At 43.9% G+C, this 25803-nt stretch overlaps 1 protein-coding gene across 6 annotated transcripts in view; it reads right to left on the bottom strand.

Moving 5' to 3' along the window:
- The window catches only part of KRCC1 (lysine rich coiled-coil 1), a 50984-nt gene extending 25446 nt beyond the window's left edge, over window positions 1–25538 (bottom strand). For 5 of the 6 annotated variants that reach the window (XR_012645308.1, XR_012645307.1, XR_012645310.1 and 2 more), the window contains exon 1: window positions 25394–25538. Coding sequence is in view for 1 of the 6 variants with exons in the window: in XM_074992264.1 (XP_074848365.1) it covers window positions 25394–25538 (145 nt within the window). In the remaining 5 variants the exon portion in view is untranslated. Of the gene's footprint in view, window positions 1–24371; window positions 24392–25393 lie in introns of those variants that run through there. The other variant, XR_012645311.1, reaches the window with a different exon arrangement.
- Between the last annotated feature and the right edge of the window lie 265 nt (window positions 25539–25803).

Raw genomic sequence — 25803 nt, 5'->3', positions numbered from 1 at the left:
AATCTGAAGAATGGGACTATAAAGCCACTTTTCATGCTGTGTTAGTATCAGTTTAACAATCCCAAGAAAAGCTTCTACAACAAAGTCTTGATGCACTTGCTCAGCATGTGGATTTGCAAGTACACCAATATTTATCTATGCACATGAAGAGTCCTGACTTGCACAAATCCACTGCTGATCTGTAATTGCAATTCATGAGTAGGGGCCTTTAAAAAATGTGGCCCTTACAGTCTCTTGGGTTGGGTTCCCACAATGGCTACGTGACAAACATTGCTCTCCTGCAAGCTGTACACCATGCTTTGTTGGCTCAAAAATGTTATTTCCAGATACAAACTTATTTTCAAAACACTTTTCACAGGTTACATGGGCCAGATGCTTAATTGTAATCATGCTTGTCTTTTCTCTAGCACTATCAATCCAATTACTGTAAACCACTTGGAGATTCACGATGTATTTACTCTCATTGCTCTCAAATGGAGAGAGTAAAATAACTTACTCTGAGCCACACAAGAAGTCCAATGCAGAACTGGGAAGAAAGCCAAGATTTCATGAATTCTCAACTGTGCACTTTAGTACAAGCCAACATAGGTCTACAAAAATTATGACTTTCAACAAAGCTGCATCAGTTTGCTTTAAGGCCCCTTATGCTGCCTAATTAACGAGAGCACTGAACTATAAGGGGATGCCTATACCATGGGAAATAAATATGAAGAACTCCTTTTTTAAAAAACTGAATTGAAATATAACTGAATACATGAGATAGTATTACGAAGGGCAATGACTGCCTTATTTTTGATGGGATACATTTGCTATATTTTTCTCTTTTTCTATGTTCAGAGCAGTTACTTGTTTCCATAACTGTTCTTTAAGATGTGTTGCTCATGTCCATTCAATATAGGTGTGCATGCTTGCAACATGCACCAGTGGCAGATTTTCCCTCAGCAGTTCCCAGAAGGTGCGTGGACGTGAACATGAATAAGGTGAGTGGTGTGCAAAAGCTGCAATAAATAGGGCACCTCTGGCCCCGCCTCAGTTCCTTTGTGCTGGAAACTCCAACAGAGGGGACCAGGGTAGGAAGCTGAATAGACATAAGCAGTGCATCTCAAGCAGTACAGACTCCAAACAGTGTCTGTGGACCCGGAAGAAGTTTCACTGAGAGCATTCCAGTTGCAAGACAGCCCTCCTGAAGCTTGTGTCATCCTTGCCTGCTGCATGATGGAGTAATGGGATGTAAACATGCAGATGGATGACCATATTGCTGATACCCTAAATGGGGGTGTGAGCAAGGAAGGCTGTAGAAGAGGCCTGAGCCCTAGTGGAATGAGTCCTAATGAGAGTGGACGGCTAAACTTCCGCTAACTCATAATAAGGACAGGTGCAGTGATCCATGTGGAAATCCTCTGAGAGGACACCAGGAGGCCTTTAATTTGCTACGCATACACTACGAAGAGTTGATGTGATCCATGGAAGGGCCTGATCCGCTCCAGATAGAGTGTCAGATAGAAGGCAAGCGCCTACAAACACTGATGGTGTGAAGATGTCTTTTCTCGTTGGTTGTTTGAGGCTTAGGGTAGAAAACCAGGAGAAACAGGTCCTGATTAACATGAAAACCCCAAACCACTTTTGAGAGGAAGGCAGAAAGTGGCCAAAGCTGAATCTTATCCTTAAAAAAGGCCATGTAAGGACATTCAGATATCAAGAGCACCATGCCTGAGACCCCTCTGGCTGACATGATGGCTATTAGAAAAGAAAACTTTGCTGAGAGGAGCAGAAAGCAGCAAGAAGCCAAGTCTCATAAGTCTACACAGGCCCACATTAAAGGTCCCACGGGGGATCTGGGGCTTAGATCTGTGAAAAGAGCTTGTCCAGTCCCTTAAGAAAGCTGGCTGTGACATCATGGAAGAAGACAGAAAGGCTCTGCACCTGGGGGATAAAATGTGGAGATAGCTGCCAAGTGTACTTGAATAGAGGCTAATGCCTTTCCCTCGCACTTGAGGTAAAACAGATAGTCCAAAATGGGGGGAAGTGGGGCCTCAGTTGGGTTTAAGCCTTCTCAGGAGACCCAGATGGAAAACTGTTTCCATTTGACAGCAGAAGCAAACTGAGTGGAGGGTTTCCTGCTTTCAAGAAGCACCCCGTGGACCTTCAGAGAACACGCTTGCTCTTCTGGGTTCATCCATGGAGCAGCCACAGGTCTGGATGAAGTCGATGCCCTTAGCTATCTAGCCAGCTATTTACAGGTATTTAACAAAACAGGAACTAGTTACAGAGGAAAAACTAGGGAACAATATGCTATGACTAAATCCTAAGATAAGCACGCAATTCTAAGCACAGCACGAAGGGAGGGAGGAGAGAGGGAGCCTGAGGTGCCCTATGTAACAATGCATTCATGCACCACTCCAGGGGATGTCTAGGCTGGCTCCCCAATGCGTACTACTGAGGGAAAATCTTCTGACACCAAGGCATGTGGTGGGCACACGCACCTATGTCGAATGGGCATGAGCAATCACTTGAGCTACATCTAGAGGGTTTTGTCGAAAAATTCGGAGCGCCTACACAGGAAGTACGCTTTGTCAACAGTCTGACGACAAAACTCGGCACTTCCATCAACAGTGTTTTGCCTCTCCATGATGAGGAATCACGCCTCTGACAACAGTTTCTGTCAAAACAAAGACCAAGTGGCACTCTGGGGGGTCCTCTCTGGTGGATCAGGCAGCCCTGTCTGCTGTTCTTCAGGGTGGCCATTCTGTTGAAAGAGGAGCAGACATCCTGGCTGCTCTCTGTCAACAGAGCAGCTCACTCAATCTGCTTTTGTGTGTGGACGTGATATGTTGACAGATGTTTTACTGTCAGAAGAGATCTTCCAGCAACTTCTGTTGACAGATCGCTGTAGTGTAGACACAGCCTTGAAGAAAAAATTGGACAGTCTTTCCTATACTACTCAAGAACATCAATTATAACTGGAAACAATTAACTGGATGCTGTAAAGTTATATTTTACCATTGTATGCCTACGAGAAACAATCATTGATTTGATATTTGCTTTTATAAGGAACAGCAGGTCCCCTGAGTTTCCAGGCCAACAAGAGGTTGTACTATTAATAGGCAGTCACTTCTTAAAAACAGATGTTGAGATTCTCAAGGCAGTGAGGGGATTAGGACACAGATCTTCCACAAGTGGAAAATGTGTCTAAATCTTCCCGACTGCTTTGTAAATCTTAACCACAGTACTCAAACTGTATTGCTTGAAATACACAGATGCTGATTTGCAATGGGCATTTTTATCTCTTGTCAATCCAATTCAATGGGTGGGGGTAGGGGGTTGTGGGATCTGTGTAAAAGTAGCATTTTTTTTTTTACCATAGCTTTCTTTATTCTAGATTCTCATTTTTCTACCATTTCAAAGCATACTGACTACATAAGAAGCTTTGAGTCTATATGACATCAACACTACACTAAGATCACCTAAAAATACTGTAGCCAAAATTTTCAGAAATGTCTGCTGAAATTCCCACATCCACGTTCAGAAATAAAGGCACTGTTTTTCCAAAAGTGCCAAATGCCCAGCAGCCCTTATTGACTTCAGTGGGATAAAACAAAAGTCAAAATATAAATGTAGGACTTCTGCATGAGCTCTGAACTTCAATCCAGAGTTTAAGTAATTTAATTATCTTGTAGAAGTCTGAATTATTAGACTCAGTACATGCTAGATTTGATAATAAATGCCTGCAGCCATGGTATCTAAGTGCTGCACAAAATTAATAAACATTATTACTTGATTTTAAAATGCTTTCCTCTTTCCCTTCTTCTGGGAGTATAAGACTACAACTCTCCTTATCATGAATGCTGGCAATCAGTCAGGTGTAAAGTTTTTATGTGCAAAGACGATCATAGCTCATGTTTCAAGGAACTGAAGTTTGAGCTATTGATCTTTTGCCACTTATAATTTCTATGGTTCTGCTTATTCCTAGATAGTCCATTTCAGCTAAATAAAGAGGATATGGTTTTGAAGTGTCTTGATCCTCAAGGTAATCATACAGAAATATGGCTTACACTAAAATTTTGATTGAACATTGTCCAGGGGCAGGAAAAATTCATACTCTTGTGATGTAGTTAAGCCAGCCGAAGCCATGCTCTAGATGCAGATAGGGTAACAGATTCTTCTATCAACTTAGCTGCCCTCTCTCGTGAGGGTGGATTATCTATAGCCATGAAGAGATATAGCTGTGCTGCTGCAGTGTCAACAGCTAACCCTGAGAAAAGCTACTACATATCAAGCACACCTGTATGCTTTCCCCTTCTTGTGCAGGCAAACAGCTAACTCCTGCTGGCTGGCTATTCTCTGATGTCAGCCAACTTTAATTTTACATTAGAGGCACCATGGGCAACTGCAGGTGAACATTTTGTTCTCGTGATTGCCAAGAACTGCTTCATGTTAGTATTCTTAAACATTTACTTTTTCAATCACAGAATGAAGAGTTCCGTAAATCAACCACAGCACTAAGACAGGTCCTTTTGCAGTCCTTATATCACAGATAAGAACAACAAAAATTCAAGTTAGAAGTGAGCTATTATTTGATCTAGTTCGTTCCCCTTTCAAAGCAGGTTGGCGGTGAACACAATTTACTGATGCATCTTGCTAGTCACCTTACCACTCTGCTATATGCACATACACTAGCACACCATGGCTTGTTGATTTACTAATTTCACTCTGCTACTAAATCATGCAAAAGGGAAATTGACTAATCCTACTTGGTTTCTCCTTGTAGAAATGTCAAACATCCAAAAGGATGTTTACTAGGACTAGTGAGCTTCCCTTCTTCATTTAAAAAATGACTAGGACATAGGCATTGCCATACCAGATCAGACTAGTTGTTCATCTAATCTGATTTTGGAGTCTGTCAGAGACAGGATGCCAGGAATTTCACAGGAAGATGCAAGAAACATTGTAATGGCCAATTAGGAAATAATCTATAACAGAAGATTTTTTTCTAGCTTTCAACTATCCAGTGTGTAACGTGATCAGGCAGACCAAACATACAGACCAAAATTCAGGCATAGATGCAGCTTCCAATTTGATCTTATCCAGACAATTTAATATTAAGGCTCTTCAGCGTGGTCTATACAATCTTAGTCCAATTATTCGTAGGCAAGTGAGCACATCACAAAACCAGTGCTTTATTACTCCTGTTGGCATTCCAAGAAGAAATGGCAAGAACTGAGTGGGCTAGAGAATGAATTGACCTGTTTCTCCTTTCAGAAATCCCTCAAAAATGCCACTGACATACAGTGAGGACATTGAGTGGAAAACCATACTTGCCACTGCCTATGCTAAACCTGTTCAGTAGAGAGTACACTTTCATGACAACTAAGTTCACTTTTAAAAGATTCCAAACTATCCACCTTTGCATCAGACAGCGCTCTTAAGCAGAAAAATTACAGCAATATTGAATTCAAAGAGGTAGCTGTGTAATTTTGAATTCAACATTTTGTCCATGAAGTCAAAAAATTTTTGAGGATGTGGCTCAGATAACTTTGTAATTTATAGAAAATTGTCCTACAAAAAAGGATTGGTCTTCCTTTATTCGACACTTATACAGCCAAGGAAAACATCCAGACTTACATTAGATAAGATGAAAACCTTTAGGAGGTATATAAACCCTCCTGTTTACTGACCATCAGAAACGGACTAGGGTCACAAAGAAACTCCTTCTCTGGATAGGTTATTCCATTAATGTCCACTATAGATTCTTATACATTCATCTGAAGTACTTGCGATTTTTAGAAGCAGGACAATGTGCCAGCATGGCACTTCCTATCTGCGCTGTTACTGGCTTGTCATGTGACCTTGGACAGGACATTTAAGTGTCTGTCTCAGTTTTCCCCCTGTAAAATGGAGACTGTAATATTTACTCACCTCTCCCTCAAACAGAGGCTGTAAGGCTCAGTGTTTTGTAAAATCCACTCAGATGCTCAAAAAGAAGTGGAAAATATCTATACTGTGAGTACAGGAGTGGGGAATGAAGTAAAGAAGAAGGGCAAGTAAGTTTCTCCTAAACATCATCATCTTCCAATACCACATCAATATCCTGGCTCTGTTGATATCAGTATTTTATTATTGACTTCAGTGGGGCTGGACTTTCACTTGTGTTTCCATGTGTTTGTGTGTATGTTTAAAGAGTCGATTTGGAGAGCCTCACCATCATTGATCAATTTATCCTCAGTACCATTTTTTCCGGGTTGTTCTGATCTCAGTGACATTTTGCAGTAGTCTGAGATGACACAGCAATAAATCTTGCTTGTGATTTTAGCGCTTACTATTTTTGGTTACTACAGAGCTCAACCCCTCTCCGATAATGCCCCTTTTTGATGTCACCTCCTAAATCAAACAGCAGTTTATCTGTGTAACTTCAGTGAAGCTTAGGAATATATAATTGAACAAGCAACTGCTGGCAGTGCAGTTACAGCTGGTACAGTCAGTCACTGCTGCCACTCCAGGTTGAACCTCTCTAGTCTAGCACCTGTGGGACTTGACCAGTGCTGAGAGAGTTTGCCAGGCCACGGGAGGTCAATATTGTCCAGCAGCACTAGTGACACTTCCACTGGGCTCTCAGAAGACACTTAGGGGGAAATTACAGCTAAATAACAGCACAGAACACTGAGAGCCAGGACTGGTGACTGGAATCAAATCTTTATGGGACCACAGGAAACTTGGTCACACCCATGATAAGTGGTCGTCTGGCTAAATACAATCATGCCAGATTACAGATGGTGCCAGATGAGAGAGCACAAGCGTAGAGAAATTCAACCTGTAGAAGTCACAGGGTCCAGAGTACCAGGTTTGAATGACAGCATTTAGGGGCTTCAACAAAGTCAGATGACCTCTTTCACAACTGCCTGACAAAAAGCTTTGGCCACATGAAGGCAGAGTTAACAGTACAGTGTGTGGTTTGTATTACAGCAGTCCTAGTGACCCAGTCAGGATAATAGCCTCTTTGTGCAGGGTTCTGCACAAATGTAACACTCCTTTCTCTTGTTTAAAGCAGTAGTAGACACAACATGTGGGTGTTCAACATAATGGGAGGGGTATGAAGACAAAAGCAACTTTTACAGGAACACCAGGTTGCATATGGTATCTATGGTTCTACATTTCAAAGAGAGATCCCTTGGCTGAGAGAGTCAGTGCCCGGGCAAGTGGCTTGACTTGCAATTCTGGGATAAAAACCGCACTGTAGACATTTTAGCTAGTGCTGGAGCCCAGGCTCAGAGAAACACCTCCCTTGCTAGGGTTGCAGAGCCCAGATCAGCAGGGGGAAGGAAGCCTGTCCTGCTCTTATACATACCATACCTGTTCTGTTGATACAGACTTTCATTTCTAGGGCAGTACTAACAGAATCCACCTATTTTGCTAGAGGTGACAGCTGATAGGGAAAATGAGGTAATAACTGAGTTTGATTCTCTTGATATATTCAAATAGATTTGGGCAGTTTATCTAGATCTATCTAATGACTGCTTTATGCATCTGAATTAAGGATAAAGCAATCTAATGCACTAGATGGATGCTTACTGGTATCATTTTATATATCAAAATGAATACAGCTGTGTCAAAGGAACTGAAATTCACACACAGGAAGAAAAAAATCCAAGTGTTAGTTCAATTATGCAGACTCAATTGTCAGATATTTGGGCATTTCAGTATAAGAGCTGAAACTAATCAAACGTTAACAGATAAGTTATTAGAGGGGGTTGGAGTCCTGCAGCAGAAAGATGAGAGGAATCGAGAGATGGATCGAGAAGAGACAGAAAGGTGAGAAAATTGTTCCAGAGAGTTGGAAACAGATGAGGAAAAGCACCAAATATATATATAGACACAGAGAGAGAGACAGAGAGAGAGAGAGAGAGAGCATGCATGTGTGCAGGGACCACGAGGTTAATGAATCCGGGAGCATGGGATCAAGCCAGCTTTTAACAATGCACTATTACTCAGTCTGCTCTGTCTTTCTCCGATATTGTTGAATAACCACAGACCAGATACATTAATAAAACACTTTAAAAATGGGCCCAGGAGAGAGAAAAAAACACCGGGGAATGGAAGGAACAGAACAGCTGTCCTCCAACTGTGATTGCTTGTCAATAGGCCCCAAAAAACTGGTTAACTGCACATTGCTAAGCTTCCTCCATACTTTCCAGGTGCTATGCACATTAAAGGTCTCATGAAAGCTCATTACCTAATAAATAATGTTAGTCTTTCAGGTGCTACAGGACAGCTTTCTTTGTAACATTAAAGGCACATTAAACAGTATTTTGTAGGATTTCTTATGCACATAATTAATTGGTGTACTTGCCACAGTGATGATGTACAATTGTGAATGGAAGAGGAAGAGGTTTAGATGACAGGAATGAGAATAGTGACAGAGATAGCTGTGTTAGTCTGTATTCTATCAAAACAAAAAAGCCATCATGTGGCACTTTAAAGACTAACCAAATCATTTATTAGGTAATGAGCTTTCATGGGACAGACCCACTTCTTCAGGTCATAGCCACACCAGTCTGGTATGGCTATGATCTGAAGAAGTGGGTCTGTCTCACAAAAGCTCATCACCTAATAAATTATTCTGTTAGTCTTTAAAGTGCCACATGATGGCTTTTTTGTTTTGATAGGAACGAGAATGTTTGTGTTCCTGATGCCTAAGATGTGATCATGCTCCACGCTATGAAGAAGTATGAGGCCTCCTCAGCGAGGGCATTTTAATCACACTATAACACCCCATAGTACAAACGATGCTGAACCTCAGCTCTACTTGACTGAGCACTGCCCCTGGTGCCACATCCTGTTTGCCATTTCTGTACAATACCCTTCATGAGTACACACACTGCTGTGGTTCTAATGCTGATAGAACTACAGACACAGCCTAGTCACCAGAAATGTCTACTGCCTTTTTATACCCGTGTTACTGATGCCTGGTAAACTTCAGTGTGTTGTGCCACGTCTCAAAACTATTCCTTCCCACCCAGAGTTCAGGCTCTAGTATTTGGTCAAATCACCCCCACGCAGTGGCACAACCTTCCCTCCTATGTCTAATTATGAGGAAAGACTTGCAGGAATACTGTGATAATGGCAGATATGGATGTGTAAACACTAATCACAAGGAAGGGCTCTTAAAGACTGACAAATAACAATGGTGGTGCCAAATATCAAAGAGGTAGCCATGTTAGTCTGAATCTTCAAAAACAACATGAAGTCATGTGGCACCTTATAGACTGACAGATATTTTGGAGCATAAGCTTTCATGGGCAAAGACCTGCTTCATCAGATGCATGAGTGGAGGGAGGCGGGTGTTCAGAGGAGGATTTAAAGAGGGGGTCTCAGTAAAGGGGAGGACCAGAGCTGACAAGGTCTATTCAGTCAGGGTGGAAATGGCCCAGTATCAGCAGTTAATGTGGAGCTGTGAACATCAAGAAAGGATGAAACAAGTCAGTTCATCGGGGGATGTGGCCCATCGTCAGATGATAATGTGGAGGTGTGAACATCAAGAGCAGAAAAAATACTTTTGTAATGGGCGAACCATTCCCAGTCTCTGTTCAATCCTTGGTTGATGGAGTCAAATTTGCAAATTAATTGCAGCTCAGAAATTTCTCTTTCCATTTTATTTTTGAAATTTTTTCTTGTAGGACTGCTACTTTTAAATCTGTTACTGAGTGCCCAGGGACAGTGAAGTGTTCTCCTACAGGTTTGTGTAGGCTACCATTCCTAAAGTCTGCTTTATGTCCATTTATTCTTTTAGGTAGAGACTGTCTAGTTTGGCCAATGTAAATTGCAGTGGGGCATTGCTGGCACATGATGGGCATATATTCTAGTAGTAGATGTGCAGGTAAAAGAGCACTTGATGGTGTGGTTGATGTTAGGCCCTGTAATGATACTGCTGGTGTAGATATGCGAGCAGAGTTGGCAGCGAGGTTTGCTGCAGGGATTGGTTCCAAGTTTAGAGTTACTGTGTTGTGGTCTATACTTGCTGGTGAGAATTTGTTTAGGGTTAACATGCTGTCCATAGGTGAAGGCAGGCCTGCCTCCCAAGGTCTGTGGAGTGAAGGATCGTTGTCCAGGATGGGTTGCAGGTCATTGATGGTGCACTGAAGAGGCTTTAGCTGGGGGCTGTATGCGATGGCTATTGGTGTTCTCTTGTTTTCCTTGTTGGGCCTGTCTTGTAGCAGGTGGCTTCTGGGTACATGTCTGGCTCTGTCAGTCTGTTCCTTCACTTCCTTAGGTGGGTATTGTAGTTTCAGGAAAGCTTGGTAAAGATCTTGTAGATGTTTGTCTCTGTCTGAGGGATTGAAGCAAATGTGGTTGTACCTTAGTGCCTGGTTGCATACAATGGATCATGTAGTGTGCCCTGGATGGAAGCTGGAGGCATGTAGATAAGCCTAGCGGTCTGTGGATTTTCAGTATAGGGTGGTATTTGTGTGACCACCACTTATTTGGCAAGGTAGTGTCCAGGAAGTGGATCTCTTGTGTGTATTGGCCCAGGCTAAGGTTGATGGTGGGGTGGAAACTGTTGAAATCACGGTGGAACTCTTCAAGATCCTCTTTCCCAAGAGTCCAGATGATGATGTCATCAACGTAGTGCAAGTAGAGGAGGGGCACTAGGAGATAAGAATTGAGGAAGCGTTGTTCCAGGTCAGCCATAAAAATGTTGGCATACTGTGGGGCCACATGGGTGCCCATAGCACTGCCACTGATTTGAAGGTATAAATTGTCCTCAAATCTGAAACAGCTGTGGGTGAGGACAAAGTCACAAAGCTCCGCCACCATTTGTGCCTCAGTCTCATCAGGCATAATGTTCCTAACAGCTCGAAGTCCATCTTCATGTATGATATTAGTGTAAAGGGCCTCTACATCCATGGTGGCCAGGATGGTGTTTTCAGGAAGGTCACCAATAAACTGTAGTCTCCTAAGGAAGTTGGTGATATCTTGAAGAAAACTGGTAGCACTGGTAGCATAGGGTCTGAGTAGAGAGTCCACGAATCCAGACAATCCTGTAGTAAGAGTGCCAATGCTTGAGATGATGGGATTCCCAGGTTTACGGATCTTGGGCAGAAGGTAGAATAAACCTGGTTTGGGTTTAAGGGGTGCGTCTGTGCAGATTTGTTCCTGTGTTTTTACAGGGAGGGTCTTGAGCAGATGCTGTAGTTGCTTTGTATCAGAGAAGTAGCCGTGTTAGTCTGTATCTTCGAGAACAACAAGAAGTCCTGTGGCACCTTATAGACTAAGATATTTTAGAGCATAAGCTTTCCTGGGTAAAGACCCGCTTCGTCAGATGCGTGACTCATGCATCTGATGAAGTGGGTCTTTACCCATGAAAGCTTATGCTCCAAAACATTTGTTAGTTTATAAGGTGCCACAGGACTTCTTGTAGTTTCTTTGTGTACTCCTCAGGGGATCCTGGGACAGCGGCACTTCCAAGTGCACGCGGCTACATGCATGCCGGCACTTTGAAGTCTGAAACTTAGAAGCTGCCGCAGGGGAGAATTAGCCTAATGAAGTGCTGCATATTCACTGCAGCACTTCATTAGTAATCTCCCATCACCCTTATTACCATGCCTCCTTTGAAGTTGGGGGGCAAGTGTAGCAAGTGTACCCAAAAATACTTCTGCCCACAATATTTTACAATTCTGCAAAATTCTGCGCATCTTATTTCTTAAAATGCCACGCTGGTTTCAATTATGTTGGTAATTTTATTTAAACTACAGTAGAATGGATGGAGAATGAGACTGGTGAGTATTGGAGAAAATCCCAAAATCCCTCAATTTAATAGTAATAGCAATAGTAATGTAGCTGGTATTGACCGTTTTCTTCCAGTTATTCGTCCACAAAACTCTGCAGCCATATACTCAGAGTCACATCGTTGGCAACGAAAGAGGAAGTGATGGCCGGGGACTCAAACTTGCTCTTTACACTGGTTACTAACCAACTTCAGAAAGCTCCGTGGCAAACAGTTCACAGAGCACATTTTGGTAGGTTCCCCCCTCCATTCAAACATTTAGACCAGTTCTCTTTAGCATGACTTCTTTCTGCTGAGAAAGCTAAGAAACAGTGGCAATTACAGTAAACTCTTTCATATTCAGTAGCCCCAGGACTGGGAGGTTGCTGGATATTCAAATATTCTGGATGATAAAGAGGTATACCTAGCAATGTATAACACTAAAGAAAAACAAGATTAGATATTAAGAAACAAACATGTATGCAGAGTACTTTATTTACCAACAACAGTGGTATTGTACACTGTAAACTTATACTCTATTTGCTGTATTTATTTGTATTTAAATTCACTATACTGCAGTTATGGAAAATGTAATTAAAACTTACTTATGGTTAAAATGCTGGTTATTTCAGAGCTCTGGATGACAGAATGCTGGAAAGAGTTTATGTAAACTCCTAGTACTGAAACCAGAGTAGTTCTGGACCATAAAAACAACTAATTTCACACAGACCCCTGAACAGTCGTCAACTGAAGAGATTTTAGTCCATTCCAGATCATCATTCAAAACATGATCAGAAGTGAAATGCTCCAGATCCCATTACCAATCACATCATCCAAAATACTATCATGACTACTAACTGTGTTAAAAATGGATTACTAAATATGTGTATAAACATCAGCATATGCTAATGGACTGTGTTTAAATATTAATTTTGATGTATTAATGCTGTTAAGAGAATAGCACATTAGTGACAACAAGATAAAAGCAAGACATTTCACTCATTTTACAGCATGTGATGTACTAGAAATACGCAAGCCATACGCAAAATAGGACACAATAAGGTAAATTAATTGTAACTCAGTTGTATTCAAAAAGGAGAAACAATCCTCTTGTGGTTAAAGCACAAGACTTTCATTAGGACAACTTGGTCCTAGTCTCAGCTCCATCACAGGCTTGTTACCTTGGGCAAGTCACATTTCCCTATGGCAAGGATTTTCAAATGCAACTGATTTTCTAACTTTATCTAAATTCATGCTATAGTTAGGCACCTCACTTTAAGTGTAAAAAGGTACTTCCTCACCTGTAGTATGAGCAAAATAGTTACCATGTTAAACTGAAAGATTTCTTTGAGACCTTCAACAAGATGGGGAAACAAGGAGAAGTCCTGTGGCACCTTACAGACGAATAGATCTATTAAAGCACAAGCTTTGGTTAGATGCCCCCATGAGGGGAAAGAATTATCGTGCTTTTTTTTTTTTTTTAAGTAAATGTAATTTAAATTCCTTACATTATATATTCAGTCCAAATCTTAACATCCGCTCAGATTTCATTTGTCTTAAAAAACCAATGAGTAAGCACTTTCAAGATCAAAATTGTAATCACTTTCAAATTCAAATATATACGTATATGTACAGTAGTCCCACAAGTTATGAGAGGGTTGTGTTCCTGTGTACCCATGCGTAACTCAAAATTCTGCATAAGTTGTGGGTGAAGGTGGCAGACTGGCTATCGGCTCCCCGGGTCTTGCAGGAGCCAGGCACGGCTTCTCCCTGGCTCCCCCAGCTGGGGGAAACCAGAGAGAAGCCGCACTGCAGAAGTGCTCTGCCTGCCAGGCTCTCCCAGCTGGGGGAGTCCAGTGGGCAGACAGCCGCTGTGGTGGAGCTTCTCCCCTGCCTTCCGCAGCTGGGGGATCTGGGGCTGGAGTGCTTTCAATTTGCACTTAACTCGTGAGTAAAGCGCAAATCGAAATCACGTGTACTGGGAGATTACTGTACACACACACCCCAATGTTTGCACATTAGCACTGCTTGGCTATTCATGGAAGTCCGTACATAAGTGAAAGGACTGAAAGCTGTGTTTCCTCCAGCCTAAGAAATCAGGAGATGAAGCTCAGCTGGTCTAGTGAGCTACACAGAAAGGTGTCTATTTGACATCCCTGATTGTTGTGAGAAGATGGACAATTCTGTTAGGAAAAGGACTGAAACCAAACATTTCAGACAGATCAGAGAACATCCACATGAGGTTTTAGACTTTTAAAAACCAGAATTTTCTTTTTTAAAAATTACAGATGGATTTAAACAAATGCTGGATGTGCTTTGGCAATTAAGTGTCTCATGTACGAACATTAACAGTATTGGCAGCATTCCTGAAGTGGACTGTTCCTTATTGACATGAAATAAAGCAGATGGTAGCCAGCCTCATCATCAGTACAGAACTGCAGACTGTGAAGACCACAAGTCCCACCATGCAATGCTTTGGTTTGAAATAAACAGAGACCATTTGAATGAAAAAGGAGTAGCGTATATTGGAACTGTTAAATGCAGGGGGCCCCATGTGGAAGTATAACCAGCTTTGATTACATGCTGAGCAAGGATAAGCATCTTAGACTCAATTCAAAGTCTGAATTTTCACAATCAAACTGATATTCCCAGGACAGAAGGTACAAAGTCTATATAGTTTTTGCTTAATGCACAGAGATAACAGAGAGTGGCAGCTACAAGGAACATAAAACAAATTTGCAAGGGTGGAGTTTGCAAAGAACAGAAGCAAGAAATGAGGGGAAAAAACCACACACTTTTCTTCTTAATACCACTTCCCAAGAACTGTGATCTTGAAAGAAAGTCATTCTCTTTGTATCTGTTGAACAAAACTCCAGCTACTCATTCAGGGCTCTGCTGTGCTGTATACTATCTTGCACTCTACTATTCTCCTTTGTCAAAAAAAGCTCTGAATGAAATATTAATGCACTAATTCATTTTTGTGACACGAGAAAAGCTTTCAGACATTTTTTCATATTTTTCCTAACAAAACTGTAGGGACAGGTCCTGAATGCTAAGACTTTGAGAAAGTTTTAAGACACCTCTGGTTACCTGGTAGGTTGGAGGCTTACTGGAACGCTTACTGAGGAAAGAGTTAATGATTCCAGCTGTATTGGGGCAGCAGGCAAGGCCACATCCATGTCAGGCAGGTGGGGTCCCAGTCATGCAATGGGCAGTAATGACTCCAGACACAGACATTCTGGAGTGGCCACAGCCCCTTCTACTGCAGGCAGGCTGGCCTGGAGCAGCCCCTGATATGCCTGGCAGAAGAGACTTCTATCCCACTGAGTAGCAGGACTCAAACCCTAGCAGGATCCCAATGGTTAACCAGTACAATATTCATCATTTAACCTGTTACCTGTTTTAATGACTATTTACCTCCCTAAGCCCAATATCGAGGTTAGCTCACTGAGCCCAGGATGGCCTAGGATTACCTAGGGGGTAGGCTTTTATCATTGTTATCTCCTAACAAAGGATCTACTCTTACTCATGAAGAGTTACTCCATGAATGACTCAATTTCCATATCTCATCCGCCATTTTCCTTAGTAACACCATGTCAGTCCATGTTCTTTTGTTTTCATTTCTCTGCCTCTTGTATACACATCATTGCAGCCACAGTGAATACGACATTATATTCAATCAAACCAGTGGCAGTTGGATCAGTGCATTACAGCTGAAGCAAACTGAAACTTAAGTTTTTTTTTAAAGTTGGCATAACAGTGAAATGTATAGGTCTTGCCAGCCTCAAGCCACCTCCACTGTAACATGCTACTCAGGATCCCTGGAATCACATACTGCCTCTTTGGTCTCTTGGACATCTGCAAAGAGGAGCTGACATGGTACCTTCTGTCCTGGGAATCTGTTTGCATTGTTTCAGGTTACTAGGACAGACAGCACGGTTGTCACAGCAGGAATCAACTTCTTAAAGGAAAAGCAAACTCTACATGTTATTTTCTAGCGTTGCATATGAGGCCGCCCAAAGTAGACTTAGAGAATTAGCAGTACAAACAACTTTACTTTACAAACAACTTCTAAAAAACTGCAGGATACCAGACCACGTGAGGTCTCTTGCTGGAAGTCTCACTTTGTTTTGGATGGCAGAACCATGTGGCTTTGTGGTTCTCATATCCTGTTGATACCAATCATTCGAAGATGAAAGTCAATGTGCATTTGTTACACACAGTAAACTCTCTTTTAACTGGTATTCTCAAAAAAAAACCCGGCACCAGACACCAACCCAGGCACCATCCTGGCATTTAGGCCTCCTCCTGCAGGGGGCTGCGCTGCTCACAGCTGCCTCCCTGTCCCACTCCTTTTCCACCCACTGATCACGTGGGAAACAGAATCCAGCTGCCATCCAAGGAGTAGTGCATGCCTGGTGGCCCCCAGCAATGGGGCGCCCCTAGCTGGCAGCCTGGGACAAGGCAGCCTCACCTAGGGGAGGAGGTGCTGCATTAGCCAGGGACGGTGGGCTGCTACAACTAGTGCAGGGCCACAGAGACCCCCCCATAAGCATGCTCAAGCCTGCTGAAAGCTGTAGACAGCTGGAGAGCAGCACACTGACCTCAGGGAAGGGAAGCCCACCATTTGGGGCAGGCAGGATGGGAGAAGGAGTGGCACAGTGAGGGCCCTTGGATGCCTGGGAGGAGGTGCCGCCAGGGAAGAAGGGCAGCCTGGCAGTGGGACAAGCTGCTGCACCAGTTGAGCCATGAGCAGGAGGAGCTGCTGGCCCACCACAAGGCGGAAGAGCCGAGCGAGACCACTGCGCTGTAGCAGAAGTGGCCTGCAGGCAGGCAGAGCTGCATCAGAGATCAGGGAAGACACCTCTCCACCATTCAACACATTTGAGTATCCAGCAACCTCCCAGCCCTGGGGTGTGCCAGATATGAAAGAGTTTGCTGTAGTTTTCTTCTCTTCCAGCATTTAAGAATTCCTACAGATGACTGATACCACATTCACTAGCATTGCAATAATATTTCTAGCAGATTCATACTACACCAAGGCTGGGTTTACACTTGCCCCCAGCTTCAAAGGGGGCATGGTAATTAGGGCCACGGAAGATGACTAATGATGTGGTGTGGAGAACATGCAGCACTTCTTTAGGCTAATTTTCCCACATGGCAGCTTTAAAGCATCAAACTTTGAAATGCCAGCATGCGAGTAGCTCCTGGCACTTCGCTGCAGCTACATGGCATGCCGGTACTTCCAAGTTTGACACTTTGAAGTTGCCGCGGGGGCAAAATTAGCCTGGTGAAGTGCTGCATATTCTCCACACCACATCATTAGTCATCTTCCGTGGTCATGACTACCATGCCCCCGTCGAAATTGGGGGCAAGTGTGGACAAGCCCTAAGTGCGCCTTTAAAAATGGCTTCTAGAACAAACGAGGGGAAGTCTACACTAGGGTTGTAGAATCTTGTTTGTTTAACCAGTTAAATGTTAAGTTTAACCAGTTAACCGATTAAACAGGAGGCGGGGCAGTTCCTTCCTGCCACCAACAGGGGCTGCTCCAGCCATGCTGGAGAGCCCCTGCCCTGCAGCACTCCCCGGTACAGTATACATCCCTGCCTGCAACATGCCCAGTGCAGGCCTGCCATGGACAAGGACTGCTCTGGTGTGCCTCCCACCCTTGATAGGCACCATGGGGCTGAATGAGGCCCCTTTCCTGTGGCGGCTCTGGGGCTGCTCCAGCCCCCACCAGTTAACCATAACTGGTAAACCTCATCTGTTTAGGGCAAGGCTTACCAGTTAAACATCCCTACACACAAATAACGTAGCTGGAATCAGCATACACTAGGCCAAGTTACTGTGGGATCTACAGCACAGAAGGGAGAAACTCCCCCATTAAATTACCTTACTCTTCTTGTCAAGAGTACCTGGGTCAACTGGGCTATGTCTATACTAGCCCCAAACTTTGAAATGGCCATGTAAATGTCCATTTCGAAGTTTACTAATGAAGCGCCGAAATACATATTCAGCGCCTCATTAGCATGCGGGTGGCCGCGGCACTTCGAAATTGACACGGCTCGCCGCCGCGCAGCTCGTCCCGACGGGGCTCCTTTTCGAAAGGACCCCACCTATTTCAAAGTCCCCTTATTCCTATGAGCAGATGGGAATAAGGGGACTTCGAAGTAGCCGGGGTCCTTTCGAAAAGGAGCCCCGTCGGGATGAGCCGCGTGGCGGCAAGCCGCATCAATTTCGAAGTGCCGCGGCAGCCTGCATGCTAATGAGGCGCTGAATACATATTTCAGCGGTTCATTAGTAACTTCAAAATGGCCATTTACATGGCCATTTCGAAGTTTGGGGCTAGTGTAGACACGGCCCTGGAGAACAATCTGACAGGTTTTCAGTAGACCTGCTAAATCAACCGTTGGTGGATTGTTCTCGGAACGTGGATCCTGGCATAGTGTGTAGATGTGGCCTGAGTAACAGCTCTCATTTTATGCTCCTTACGTGTTTTGGTAGGAGGAGAGATGAATTGTTCGGCGCAGACACTAATATACCAACCTGAGTCTTTATACTAGAAAAGTGGCTTGAGGCTGTCAATCCCCACAAAGAAACTTTTTAGCACTCAATGGCTACATCTAAACTTAGAGAAACTTTGAAATGGCCATGCTAATGGCCATTTTGAAGAATACTAAGGAGACGCTGAAATGCATATTCAGCACCTGATTAGCATGCTGCCGGCAGCAGCACTTCAAAATTGCTGCTTTTTGCTACCGTGTGGCTCATCTACATGGACCCAGCCAACTTCAAGATCCTCTTATTCCCCTCAGGTAAGTGGAATAAGGGGATTTTGAAAGGTGTGGGGTCCTTTCAAAAAAGATCCCCGTGTAGCTGCGCTGAGCTGAAAGCTTTTGAAAGCGGTGCTTTTGAAGTGCCGTGGCTGGAAGTGTCCTAATGCTAATGAGGTGCTGAATATTCAATTCAGCATCTCGTTAGTAATCTTCGAAATGGCTATTGCGAAGTTTTGGCCAAGTGTGGCCAGAGCCTAAGTGTAGACAAGGCCAATGTTTTGTTTAACTAGCAACAAATCAGAATGAGCTGAAATCTTAAGAATGCAATGAAAGATCTCAGATATAGGTTGTGGCAAGGAGAGATGCCAAAATAGGTCTCCAAAGCTAAAAACTGGCTGTCATTTTTCAAAAAACAATTTCAAGAATCCTTTTCCTATACAGGAGAAGTGTTACCACAAGTGACATTCATATAGGGCTTGCCTACACTACCACCCTCCTTCGAAGGAAGTAGGTGTTGGGAGTTTACTAATGAAGTGATGCGTTGCATATGCAGCACTTCATTAAGCAAATACCACCCCCGCCCCCCCCCGTGGCAACTTCGAAGTTTTAAAATTTTGAGGAGTAAACGGACTTCGACGTTGCACTGTCACTTCGACGTACCGGTGGGTGAGCCACAGCTAGATGCAAGCCGGTACTTCCAAGTTTAAAACTTTGAAGTTGCCGCAGGGGGGGAATTTGCTTAATGAAGTGCTGCATATGCAGTGCAGCATTTCATTAGTAAACTCCCAACACCCTAATTACTATCCTTCCTTCGAAGCAGTGTAGACAGTCACAGTTGTGTAAATATACTTTTGACATGACTATTAATACTCTCACTTATTAGCTCATGTTCAAACACATAATCAGCAGCTCCTATTATTTATGCCGACAACTAGATTTATGAAGTACAGTAAACTCTTTCATATCAGGCATGCTATCATCTGGAACTCTCTAATAACTGGCATTTTAAACATAAATAAATTTTACTTATGTTTTCCGTAAGTCCAGTGTAGTGAAAGTAAACACAAATACAGCAAATACAGTATAAGTTTACTGTGTGCAACGCTACTGTTGGTAAATTTTTGTTTCTTAATATCTAATTTTTTTTTAGTGTTGTGCATTGCTAGTTATACCTCTCCATTATCCAAAGCATTTGAATATCCAACAACCTCCTGGTCCTGGGGTGCCTGGATATAAAAGTCTACTGCACATAACTGCTAAGAGATATTTTAATGGAGAATGTACTGTTTGCGAAATTAACCTTTTGAAGGGACATTTGTGAAATGAGGCCCTCAAACAGCTCTACCCTCTAGTTCATACAAAGGAGTAATCTCTAGCAAAATACCTTCAGTATGTTACTAATGTTTCATCCTGAGGGCTTTGGTGCTAATGAGTATATAGAATGCAAAATTTTAGTTCAAGTCAAGAAGTCCTGTGGTACCTTATAGAGTAACAGATATTTTGGAGCATAAGCTTTTGTGGGTAAAGACCCCTTATACATCTGACAAAGCAGGTCTTTGCCCATGAAACCTTACTCTCCAAAATATCTATTAGCCTATAAGGTGCCACAGGACAACTTCTTGTTTTTGAAGATACAGACTAACTCGGCTACTGCTCTGATAGTTGAAGCCCTGTGTGTTTACCATAAATAAATAAATAAAAAGACCTTAATATGAAAAAACAAAATAATATTTTCCTCAGACATACTCATCTGAAGAGAGTAAATGCTCATCTTCAAGCATTTGATTGTTTAAAAAGGTATAGTATCAGTTTACCACCCATACTTAGTTCTGTTAAACTTGTAAGGAATCATTTTGTTAGTATTATGTCTGTCATCATGCCAGCAGATCTGTGATGATTTGCACTAACAAAGGGAAGATCCATTGTTAATTTAATCATTAATTCAATCTTCAAAAATTTATTAAAATCATTATACACCATTAGCCTGCATTTGGTCAGACCACTTTAGTTCCATTTTCATTTAATTCTCAATGTCCTAAGCAAGTACTTCGTAAATTAACACATAAGAATGCCATGTCAGGTTCACTTCTCTCTGTTGTTGAACCTCTGCCCACATGAGGGAGTAAGCTATTTGTGATTAGCTATGTTCTAGCACACACAATGCTCTCCGCAGTAGATTCTCTACATAATCAATAAGGCTGCATTTTAGTCATATGCATTTTAGTAAAAATCTTGGACAGGTCATGGGCAGCGAACAAAAATTCAGTCTGTGACCTGTCCATGACTTTTATCACATACCCTAACTAAATCTTGGGTGGGAGTGAAGATGTGCTTTCAAGGGAACCAGAGGGTACCATGGGTGCTCAGGGAAGGAGGAAGCACACATCCCAGGACTCCTGCTGGCACAAGGGGTCTGGTAAGCTCCTTGTGTAGTTCTGCACAGTTTCCCAGAAGTGGCGACATCTCCCTCTCAGCTTCTAGGCAGAAGCACAGCCAGAGGGCTCCGCATGCTGCTTCTGCCCTGTGTCTGCGCCACAGCTCCCATTAGCTGGAAACCAGACAATGAAAGCTGTAAGGGAAGTGCCTGCAGGCAGTGGCAGCACACAGAGTCCCCCAACCACACCTCTGCTAGAGCTGCCACTGCTTCTGGGGAGCCATGCAGAGGTAGGGAAGAAGCTATCACTCAGAGCTGTCACCTCCTCCCATTCCCCACTCATAAGCCCTTTCCCATTCCCAAAGATCTGCTGCTGTTGTGAGAAAGGGGCACAATTGCCCCAAACTGATCAGATTTCCACACCAGCCATTGCAGAAGTCACGGAAGCCCCAGAAAGTCACGAAATCCAGATTAAATTTCAGGACTCTGTCACAGGTCTGATGCATAAGATGTGATTCCTATTTGTTCTGTGATTTAAAGAAATTCTGAAAGAAGTAGGGCAGTGAGGAGATGCACTTCCTGAAGAACTCTATGTCTGACAGGTAGCTTACCTCCCACAATTTTTAAGAACTCAGGTTCAAGCTATTTGGCTCTATTTACATAACATACCTGTTCTTCAGCACTCTCCTTTCACAAACAGGTGCCTTTTCACTTACAGTAGAACATAGCACGACAACCTCTCATTCATAGATTGTTCATTATTAATTGCTCCCTTAGGTTTTAAATGCTATTTGTTTTTCAACTTTGTTAGGGTGGGAAATGTTTTATTTCACAGATGAACTTCACTGCTACATTCCTGCCATTTTCTTCAGCTTAGTATGATTTTTATCCGTGCGCGCGTGATGGATATCGTAAGCGTGTATGAGAAAACTGTTTACAGGGAGGTAAACATCAGAAGCAGCATGGAGAGCTTATCGCAAGACAGACTAGGCATCATCAATATATGTAACGGATGTGAATCTCAAGCTGTGAGAATTTGAATGAGTGAGATTTTAAATGTCTCACTGAAACACACAACAAAATCCTACCTCACAAAGGAGAGACTTCAAACTCTGGCTTAAAATGCATCAATCACCTTTTCCCCCAATGAATATGACTTGGCAGGCCTGGTAGGGTACATACTGACATACACACTAGGTGCACTACAAGCTTGCTATGCTCCCAGAGCCAAAATGCAGATCTTTTGACAAGACTTGCTGAACTGGGAGGGTGGGAGACTCCTTGGTTAAAGAAATGCCTTGCATGTTGAATAGTAACAGAGTAAGCCGTGCTAGTCTAGCACGGCTTACTCTCTGTTACTGGTTAAATAAATGTATTTCAAGGCAGTGTTTGAAATTTCTCTCACACGTGACAGAGGCTTTTGCTGTGTGTGTTTCACTGAGATTTAAAATCTCACGCATTGTTTTCTGAAATCTCCCTCATTTAAATTCTCGCAGCCCAAGAGGCCTCATAATAAACCCTTATAAAGTGTAGTTTCTGCTTCCCCACAGGAGGGCCTGAAAGCCTCAGCTCACCTGAACCTGCTTTGCAACTACACCACAGCTTTTGCTACTACTCTTGTGGCCACCCCTGACACCCGCTCCAGTACCCACTCCAGTCAGTCTTCTCCTCCCTTAAATCCCCCCACTTACCTTTTAACACTCCCACCAGCCTCTCTGCCTCCACCACCCCAGCCAGCAACAACTCTTACCCCTGCTAGCCTCTTTCTCTCAACAGCATTCTCTCCCCCGACTTTCTACCCTACCCCCATAAGCCTGACAATTAGTGGGGCCAATGGATAACTGGAAGATTAAGATGTTAGAGGAGAAGTCAAGGAAGACAAGGCTGTTGTGGAGAAGCCAAATGAATTCTTTGCATTGGCATTCACAGCAGAAGATGCAAGGGACATTCCCATATGTGAGCTATCTTTGAGGTGACAAATCTGATGAGCTGTCCCAGGCTGAGATGTCAGCAGAGTGGGTTTTGGAACAAACTGTTTAATTTAGCAGTAATAAGTCACTAGGATCAGATAGGATTCACTCAAGAGTTCTCAAAGAACTCAAATATGAAATTGCAAAACCACCGTGGTATGTAACGTTGCTTAAATCAGCCTATCAGTTGACTTGTGGCGAGCTGATGGGATGCTGATTGCAAAAAGACTCCACCATAATCCTGACAATTACAGGCCAGTGAGCCTAATTTCAGCTAAACTACATTAAAGAACAGAATGCTCAGACATGCAGATGAACATGCTATGTTAGGAAAGAGTCAACACACCTTTTATAAAAGGAAATCATGCCTTACTAATCTGACAGAACAAAAAAAGCAGTCATATAGCTCTTTACAGACTAACAAAATAATTTATAAGGTGATGAGCTTTCGGGACAGACCCACTTCTCAAAATCTGAGGAAGTGGGTCTGTCGCATGAAAGCTCACTGCCTAATAAATAATTTTGTTAGTCTTTAAAGTGCTACATGACTGCTTTTTTTATTTTGTGAAGATACAGACTATCATGGCTACCTCTCTGTGACTAATCTGAGAGAATTCTCTGAGGGTAGCAACAAACAAGTGGAAAAGGATGGGCCAGAAAGAGCACTTGGACATTCAGAAAAAACTTTTGACAAGGTCGTCCACAAGATTCTTAAGCAAATTAAATAATCATGGCATAAAAATGAAGGTCCTCTCATGGATTAAGTAACTAGAGAAAAGATAGGATAGAGTAGGAAAATACCAGTGAGGAGAACAAACAGTGTTGTTTCCCAAGCATCTATGTTGGGACCAGTGCTGTTAAATGTATCCATAAATAATCCAGAAAAGCGTAATCAGTGTGGTGGCAAACTGTGCACACAATATAAAATTATTCAAGATAGCAAGCCAAAAAACAAACTGAAGACTTACAAGAGAATCTCACTAAATTGGGTGGTCAGGTAACAAAATGGCAGATAAAATTCAACACTGCTCAGTTAAAAATAATCACACTGGAAAGTATATTCCCAACTATCTGTGCAAAAGGATGGGATCTAAATTAGCTGTTGCCTTTCACAAACAGTCACTGAGCACAGTTGTCCGAGAGCTTCTGCTGACTGTGCAATGGCAGTCAAGAGTTGAAAAAAATGTTAGGAACCAACAGGAAAGTGATAAATAATATGAAAATGCCATTATGCCACTATATAAATGCACAGTATGGTCACATACGGACGAGTATGTGCAATTCTGTCATCCCATCTCAAAGAAGATATACTTGATTTGGAAGAAGTACAGAAAAGGACAACAAAAATGATGAGAGGTATGTAACAGTTTCCATATGAGGTTAAAAAAACTGGGACTGTTCAGCTTAGAAGAGACGGAGGACACAACAGAGGTCTATAAAATCATGACTGGTGCTGGAAAAAAAACAAAACAAAACAGGGAAGTGTTGTTTACCCCTTCACATAACACAAGAACCAGAGGTCACTGAATGATGAGGAAAGGCAGGCTGTTGTATTCTTCACACACCACACAGCTAACCTGTGGAACTCATTGCCACTGGAAGGCCAGAACAAAGTAAATGGGTTCAGAAAAGATTTTGATGGAGGACAGCTAGGATGGTCATGGACACAACCATATGCGCTGGGTGTCCCTAGCCTCCGGCTTCCATCCCTTCTTGTCCAGGCCCAACTTTTGGATCTGTGTAAATTGACCTGCTGTGTCCCACCCACCCCAAAGCAGCAGGCACTGGCCACTGTCAGAAGACCAAATACAGCAAGAGCTACCAGTGGTGTGACCCTGTATGGCTGGTCTTATGTTCAACACCTACTGCTTGGACCTCCCCCTAAATATCCCTTGCTTCTCCCTCCCCTTCGCCAGTCCCTCCCCTCTCCTAACACTCCCACCCTTTTATTACCTCTACTTTTAATAGCTGTTTTACAACAGCACCCAGAAGTGTTAGCACCCCGAGGCTCCCTCCAGTGCAGCTCCCTATCTCCCCTGGGGCCCATCCCCAATAAAGCCCCCCACCCTCCTTGTGGACCCCAAAACCACTGCGCAGCCCCAGTGTAGACCCCCCATCTCTCCAGGGGCCCCCATCAGGGCCCCTACCCCATAGAACTCCACTCCCAGTGTAGACTCTATCTCCCGTGTGCCCCAACCCCTCTGTGTACCCCCACCACAGCCCCCTTCCTCCAACTAGCCCCAGCTCCAATATAGATGCCCCATCTCCTTGTGGTCCCCTCCCCCACTGCAGCCCCCCCCCCCCCAACCTTTTCCTCATCTCTCCTCCTGCCCCAGTGCCCCTCCCAAGCTCTCTCCTCCTGTCCCGGGCAGCCCCGTCTCTGCGCGCCCGGCCCTTCCCACGCACGGGCCTACCACGGCCCCGGCCCCACCCTCGCGCTGCCGGGGGCGGCTGCTCCCCGCCGGGCTGCCCGTGGCGAGCGGGGGGGCGGGCGCGCGGCCGGCCCCTCACTCACCTTCTCTCTGGGCAGCGGGCCCGGGGCGCGCGGCCCTCTCCCTACCCCCCGCCTCCCCCCCCGCCGGGGCCGCCGCCATGGGGGCGCCGACGGGGCGGGCGCTCCCCGCGAGCTGCGCCGGGATGGCGGCGCCCCGCCCGGCCATCTTACAGCGCGCGCGCGCCTGCGCCGAGAGGAGGGCAAGCGGGAGGGGCCGACCGGCTTTCCAGGCCGCCTTAAACCAGCCACGCCCGCGCCCTGTCCCTTAAGGGGGCTCCCGAGCGCTTCACCGGCACCGAGTTTCCTGCTCCTTCTACGAGCCTGGTCTGCCTCGAGAGGGCATGGATCCCACAACCACTGCCAAGCCCCTTTTAAGAGATCCTGGGCCCCCCCTTCGCCAGAGCCAAGACCCATTTCCGAGCGCCTAGGTC

The sequence above is a fragment of the Carettochelys insculpta genome, chromosome 4 (assembly GCF_033958435.1).
Source record: "Carettochelys insculpta isolate YL-2023 chromosome 4, ASM3395843v1, whole genome shotgun sequence".
NCBI classification, from domain to species: Eukaryota; Metazoa; Chordata; order Testudines; family Carettochelyidae; genus Carettochelys; species Carettochelys insculpta.
The sequence above is the reverse complement of the archived record's forward strand: the minus strand, read 5'-3'. Positions and strand labels throughout refer to the sequence as shown.